The 7,476-nt window shown below is 46.3% G+C and overlaps 1 protein-coding gene across 1 annotated transcript in view; it reads left to right on the top strand.

Annotated features, from left to right (window-relative positions):
* The window catches only part of DGAT2 (diacylglycerol O-acyltransferase 2), a 27,677-nt gene extending 25,616 nt beyond the window's left edge, over positions 1 to 2,061 (top strand). Inside the window, exons 7-8 of the mRNA XM_008941617.1 lie at positions 645 to 847; positions 1,715 to 2,061. Coding sequence (XP_008939865.1) covers positions 645 to 847; positions 1,715 to 1,869 — 358 coding nt within the window. The 3' untranslated portion in view covers positions 1,870 to 2,061. The remainder of the gene's footprint in view (positions 1 to 644; positions 848 to 1,714) is intronic.
* Positions 2,062 to 7,476: the final 5,415 nt, after the last annotated feature.

Raw genomic sequence — 7,476 nt, 5'->3', positions numbered from 1 at the left:
AGGGAAAGAAACAGGGTAATAAGTAAAATTTCTACCCTGGACTTTAAGGGGGCTAACTTTGTCCTCTTCAAAGATCTACTCAGAAGTATCCCATGGGCTAGGGCTTTAAATGGGAAGAGGGTTCCAAGAGAACTGGTCAATATTCAAACATGTTTAGTCTTGAGAAGGATGAGAGGGGATCTTATTAATGTCTGTAAATATCCGAGAAGTGGATGTCAAGAGGAAGGGGACAGGCTCTTTTTGGTGGTGCCCAGTAATAGGACAAGGAATAATGGGTATAAGCTAGAACATAGGAAGTTCCACCTCAACATGAGGAGAAACTTCTTTCCTGTGAGGGTGATGGAGCACTGGAACAAGCTGCCCAGAGAGGTTGTGGAGTCTCCTTCTCTGGAGACTTTCAAAACTCACCTGGTTCCTGTGAGGCCCTAGGTGATCCTGTTTTGGCAGGACTAGAGGATCTCTAGAGGTCCCTTCCAACCCCTAACATTCTCTGATTCTATGTCAGTACCTTGTGCTGCAAGCAAAGCTCTGGCCAATAAAATCTGCAAACATGCAGCCTGAAAGTGTACAGAGCAGTGGGAATGGCGCTGTGGTATCGATGGGGGACCGGGGCGTGGGGTCCTAACATCTTTCCCTCTTTCTAGTGCGGACTTGGTTCCTGTCTACTCCTTTGGAGAGAATGAAGTGTACAAACAGGTGATCTTCGAGGAGGGCTCCTGGGGAAGATGGGTTCAGAAGAAGTTTCAGAAACACATTGGTTTTGCTCCATGCATCTTTCACGGCCGTGGCCTCTTCTCCTCCAACACCTGGGGGTTGTTACCTTACTCCAAGCCCATCACTACTGTTGGTAAGGTCTTGTTATAAATGTGCTGTGTCCATCCCTAGGTAGTAGCATACTTGAGACTATGCCATAGCCCTGCTCTAGCTGGGTCTAGGATTCTAGACCATAAAACCATTTTCCCTTTTGTATAAACCCTTCCAAGACAGCTGAGCATGAGCTAGACAGCTCTTCATGGGGTACAAGCCTCTCATCTTGTTCTACTGCCAGCCAGTTTTGCAAGTGAGCTCTAAAGAGGGAAAAATCCTGCAGCTGCTACTTTCTCTGGTCTTGGATGGCTCAAGTCAGAAGCAGTGTGACCCCTACACTCCTAGGACTGGCAGTGGGATGCTGTCTGATAGCTGAATCCTAAAACCAACCTCAGGATTTGCCTTTGAGTCTTCCAAACTCAGAGCTTTGAAGAGAGAAAGTGCTTTGCTTCTGTGGTGTGTTTAGGGGGATACACAAGAACTGCAGCTTTTAGTTGTAACTCCTGTTAATTGAGGAGGGCTTTATCATTCTGGTCTAAACAGAATCAGGTGGGACTTCCCAACCACCTTGCAAAGAGCAGGTTGCTCAGAGCCCCGGCCAGCCTCACCTGGAATGGTTCCAGGGATGGGGCAGTGACTACCTCTCAGGGCAGCCTGGGGCAGGGTCTCACCACCCTCGGTGTAAACAATTTCTTCACAAGGGTGCTAGTGGTGGGACAATTGTGCTTCACAGCCCAGCAAAACTGAGAGGAACAGGACAAACTTCTAATGGGAAGTTGTGCTGTGCCAGGGTGGATATGATGGGCTAGCATAGATGTGGCCATAGAGGACAAATGTCCAGGATGTACAGAGCATTCAACCTAACACGTGGATCTTTCCCTTTTTTTTTTTTTTTTTTTTTAATCAGTTGGAGAGCCCATCACCATCCCCCAAATCGATAATCCCTCCCAAAAGGAAGTGGACTTCTACCACAGCATGTATGTGGACTCCCTGATCAAACTCTTTGACAAGTATAAGAGCAAATTTGGCCTGCCAGAGACTGAGGTCTTGGAAGTCAACTGAAGGGACTAGCTCAGCAACACCTCCTTCCCTCAGAATCAACACATCTTCTCCAGGAGTCCAAGCTGTCGTCATCGACTGAAAGCATGTCTGGGTGTATGTGTCTTTCAAAGAAAGTGTTTCAAATAGTGCTAGACCACTCTCAAAAATAAACAAAAAGGGTTTGGACAAATCCCATTACAAATGTCTTTCTATCAAAAAATAAAAAAGCACAACTCCCCATTGCTGAGAGGGTTTGGATGGGGGAAATGATTGCCTTTGTAATCTGCTCTATAACGCTGTTGCACTGCCAGTTGTGGATTAGAAGCATTCCTACACCTACTGCACCCACTAGCACAAGCTATTTTGGGAGAGTAGGGTCCATCTGGTTTTTAGTCAACCAAGCAGCAGGTTGAGTTGATCAGGACAGCAGTATTACAGGCATGTTGCACAAGAGCCATGCTGAGACATGGCACAGGGGCATTTCTGCTTTGGAAAAGCCCCTTCTGAAAGCACAAGCAGGCTGCCCAGCCCCTTGGTGTGGCACCTACTGTGGATGGTGCAGGAAACCAAAGGATGCGAGTCTGGTGGGCCTTGATCTGTAGTGTGGTGGATACTTTGATGGCTGTAACTTCACCACGTGTATTTTGAATGTCACTTTAGAAGCAGGTCTGTTCCAGGTGCTTCTGGCACAGAGGCATGTAGCTGGAAACATGGGACTCCTTCATAGCCGTGAAAGTCCAAGCACAAGTTCTAGGAGAGGTGGGATGGTGCAATCCTGTGGCCCAAGTGTTGTGGACCCTCAGGGTAGCCTGCAAAGGGTAAATGCTGTGGGACTTTTGAACTAAATGAACTAAAATTCATGGGAGTTTTTTTTGGGATCCCAAAAACAGTTGTGGAAAGCTAGGAGTAACTTCTGCCCAAAGATGGCTTTTAAATATCCCGTGCAGTGAATGTAAAGGAGTAGCCTTTTCATCCATAGGATCTAAAGCGAGCGACTTCTTCACCAGTGTTTATAAAACGTTTACGTGGATGTTAACGCTGCTTGTAGTGAGATTTCTTCAGAGTACAACATGTTCATGTGTAAACCTGAAACATTGCACTACTTGCATGTCCAACCTGCCTTCTCAACGGTCCAACTGAGTGTATTTTGAGCTCAAAATGTGCCTTTCTTCCACGCAAGATGATGGTACTTCACATTCCTGGAATCTTGCCTCTAAAGACGAATGTTATCTGTCATATTTGATAGATGATTGTATTACAGAGTATCAATTTTTGTACAAATTTCTAGAAATAAACTTGGGCAAAACCAGTGGGCTGCTTGGGTCTGTTTGGTGCTGCTATGGTAATGTGGTTGGGTTCATGTTGCAGTGACTCTTCATGTGATTGCAGCTGTGCCTTGGCTTTTTTTTGGGAGAAAAGGGGTCTGTCCATCCAAAAGCAGAGCCAGACTGATCTACAGTGTCCCTGCATGGGACACCCAGAGTGGGCTAAGCAGATTTTTCTGGTTTGAGGATGGATTTTGGAGTGTACAAGGAGCTAAGGCAACCGACATCTATGCACATCCGTTAGTGAGCAGATACAGAAAGTTCATCCCCTATTTCTCCTTTCAGCAGATTATTTTGGGAATTATTACTGCCTAGGACACAGAGATGGATCACATCCCTGGTCCTCAGCTCAGAATATCATTCCAGCTCCTGTCAGAGCTCCCAGCCTTCTACCACTGGACCTGCAAAGTGCTCCAGGAATAGCACAGGTTGCTGTAAAGCTCATGTGGACTCTTTATAAACAAAAAGAGAGGGTTTAAGGTGTTGCCTGTTTGGCTGGGGCTATGGATCTGGTCCATAGATGCTGGCTGACATTCACAGGCTGACACTGCTGTTCCTCAAGGTGAAAGCCAAACTTATTCTTTGCCTTTTTCAGGCCTGACTAATGGCATCTGAAAGCCTTCTTTTCCAGGAGATAAACCTGGCGTGGTGTTTGCTTCCCCTTTTCCTCACCCCTGACAGACATGATTTGCTCCTCTGTTTTCTGCTTGCAAACATTGAGGCCAGAATTCCAGTGACTTGCCTGGAAATGCACAGCCAGAAAAGCTGTGGATGCTCTGCCCAAACCACTTTTGACAGTTTGTGACCAGACAAGTCACCAGAAACCACCCTTGGCACAAACTGAAGGAAGTCAGTTCTTGCAGAGCTTTTTCCAAGCAATGTTTTCAATTATCAAGTTTTATGTCAAAGCACAGCTGCTCCTTGAAAATCCCCCTAACGCAGGGGAGGGAAGGAGTAATTTCCAATAAGGATCCATTCCTGCCAAGGGCTGAATGAATGTCCTCTTATCGGCCATACTGCAGGGTCAACCAGCTTTGCCCAAACCTCTTGGCTGTGCTGGAAGTCCTGTTAATTAAGGTCTAACATGAGATGGCCTCTGAATATTTTTCTTTTCTACTTCTTTACCACCAGTTTATAAAAGAGGAATTTTCATCTTGTGCCCAAGGTACCAACCCAGAACACGATAGTCTCGTATAAGTTCCAACCACCCTTCTGAGCTGAGCTCATGGAAAAATATCTCCTTCCAAGCTGGATTTTATTGCAGTTGGTTTTTTCTTCTCTTGCTAAGTTTAGGAGCATAGGAGTTAGAGCCTTAACTAAAATTAATCTCTGGCTTGTGATGTCTTTACTGATTTTGATTTACCTAGTGAAAGACTTACTGGGGGTGTCTTGGTATTGTAGGTAACTTCCCCTGAACCTTTTCTCTTCTCTTCTCTTCTCTTCTCTTCTCTTCTCTTCTCTTCTCTTCTCTTCTCTTCTCTTCTCACTGGGATTTTGCTCACAAACTTGCCTGTTAAAAAGGGAAAGAAAGTAGCTTGGAGACTTTCAGCCTCTTTTTGTACCTGTTTGTGCCCTCTGGGCTGAAGAAGGGGAGTTTCCACTGTCACCTCTTCTTCACCTTGCATGTACATAGCTTCTGTTGTGTTATGTCCCCTTTGCCTCAGATCAGAGCTCTCCCTCCAGCAAACAAAACTGGAGCAAAAGGCTATTTGACTAAATTTATGTAAAAAGTGTGGCACTTGGTTGCAGGCCACCACCAATGGTTTATTCCTTCCTCTACTGCCAGCCACAGGGCATCATGAGCATGTGGACAGCAGGGCAGGGAAGGGACCCTGCCCCTCTGCCCCGCTCTGGGCAGACCCCCCTGCAGTGCTGGGGCAGCTCTGGAGTCCTCAGCACAGCAGAGACAGGGACCTGCTGGAGCGGGGCCAGAGGAGCCCCAGCAATGCCCCGAGGGGGGAACCCCTCTGCTGGGAGTCCAGCAGGAGAGAGTTGGGCTTGGGCAGCCAGCAGAGGAGCAGGAGGAGGGAAGATCTTTCTGCAGACTTTAAGTACTTCCAGGGGCCTGTCAGAAAGCTGAGGAGGGACTTTTTAGCAGGACCTGTTGGGACAGGACAAGGGAGGATAGCGTTAAATTAAAAGAGGGAGATTTAGACTAGAGAGAAGGAAGCAATATTTGACACTGAGGGTGGAGAGCCCCTGTCCCAGGTTGCCCCGAGAGGTGGTCGCTGCCCCATCCCTGGAACCATTCCAGGGGTGGTTGGCCAGGGCTCTGAGCAACCTGCTCTAGTTGCAGATGTCCCTGCTCCCTGCAGGGGGGTTGGACTGGATGACCTTGAAAGGTCCCTTCCAACCCAAACCATCCTGTAGTTCTATGACCCTATGATTCTACATTACACGGGTCTATTTAGCTGCTTTTTTCCCTGTTCGCAAAGTAGGACAACAATATTTTCTAGAGCACCAGCATGTCATGAGGTGGGATGTCACCAGCTTGCTGTGAGACCCTCATTAATTAAAGTTGTATAAAGCAGAATAGTGGCAACTGTAATGTGTATACCGGTTGTTTTTTTGATTCAGCCTGGATGCAGAGCAGGGTCTAATGAAGGAAGTGGAAAAAAAGAAAAAGAGAGGACGTGCTGCCCTCATGAGGTGCCTGTCAGTAACTTCATAATAAGAAAAAAACAAAAGCATCTTGGGGAACTGCCAGGTAGCAATGCCGAGAAACCACTAACCCAGTCTGGAACAGCCTTGACGAGAAGGAGGCCCAGAGCAGAAATGGATACGTGACCCTCTGGATAAATGTTTTGACAATTTAGCCCAAGCAGCAGTATCCCATGGAATAACAAATGCATTTCTACAGTGCAAAACCTTCCGAGCTTCATGCTGTAGAAAGATCATTGGGAAAATGGTGCTACTTGGCAACAGCTCAGTTAAACATGGTTTTTCTCTAAAGGAAAATCTGGATCACCACAAAATTTGGCAGTTTTTTGCCTACTTCTTCCAGGGATTCCAGGGATCACGTTTTTCAGCTGAACAGGCAGGCAGAAAACTGTCGATGCAGAGCTTTCTCTTACCCTGCTTTGTGGTTATCTTTTCTTCCTCTGGGCTGGGGGACTTGTGGTTGAGAATGTTTTAACAGGCTATAAAAGGCTACAAGAGAAGCCTGGTGGGAGTCTGAATCCCATCCAAGGTCTGACCATTTGCCATTTCCCTGGTTCCTCCCAGAACTGATCCACCCTTACTAGCTGATCACACAACAGGAGTTTTTCCCAAAATAATTCCTGTCTTGCCTCTGTGCTCTCTGTTGTGCTTTGATCAAGGTTAAACTGTGCAGGATGTCCCACCCATCATGTTTGACTGAGAAATTTCATATTCCTGTTTGACTACACCGAAATCTCATATTCTCATTGTTTGGAACCCCCCAAACACACTGATGTTGGTTTCTCAATGCAAAGAGTCAGGAAGTTCTCTGAGTCAGTCATCAGGAAGAGCTGCACTGACCTGTATTTCTATTCTCCCACCGTGAGAGTATGAGTTTTGGGGAAACTTGCTCGGCTCTTGAAACATAAAGTTCTCTGACTTGAGTTTGTCATAGACACCAATAGCTACCATCAAGCTGTTGTCGTTTTTCTTTACTGTCAAATGAGCTTTTCAAGCTCAAGCCCATAATGTCAATAGAGCATGAAGAGACATTTCCCCCTATCCTGGCCGCAGCTTTATCCCTGGCCAAGTGACTGGGCTACTGAATGTCCTGAGACATGTCTTGTTGAATGGTGTCCAATAGGAAATAGCATTTAGCTCTCCTGTATGACCTATTTGAGGTAGTGGGGGTTGCAGCTAGATGATTTCTAAGGTCCTTCCCAACCCAAATTATTCTCTGATATCTTATCCAAATAGGTTGTGTAGCAGCAGAAACCATGGCACCCATCCATTCTCCCTCCTTGTCATGTCAGAGGGCCTGGGTGTGCCTTCCAGCAAATTCTTTCTGAATGGGTGTACAGCTTTCAGCAGTGAAGAGTCAGCCAAAATGTTGTGACCTACAAATGTTACCAAGTAAGCCAAAGATCGAGAAAGTATGATGGCACTGTATTGTCCTGGAGGCATTTAGAGCCAAGGAGAGTAGAAGATTTTGGTGCAGACACCATCCTGGGGAAGCTTCATGGCCAGTGGGCTCCCAGCCAATGTGTATATTGATTTTTTTTTCCTTCTTTATGTATACTGAGCTTTCATACTCATTAATGAATCAGCCTGCTGAAGCTTTCCATTCAAAAGGCCTTCATGTGCTCTATTAATATGCCACAGA

This window comes from Merops nubicus, unplaced genomic scaffold (assembly GCF_000691845.1).
Source record: "Merops nubicus isolate BGI_N331 unplaced genomic scaffold, ASM69184v1 scaffold2676, whole genome shotgun sequence".
In the NCBI taxonomy this organism is placed as follows: domain Eukaryota; kingdom Metazoa; phylum Chordata; class Aves; order Coraciiformes; family Meropidae; genus Merops; species Merops nubicus.
The sequence above is the reverse complement of the archived record's forward strand: the minus strand, read 5'-3'. Positions and strand labels throughout refer to the sequence as shown.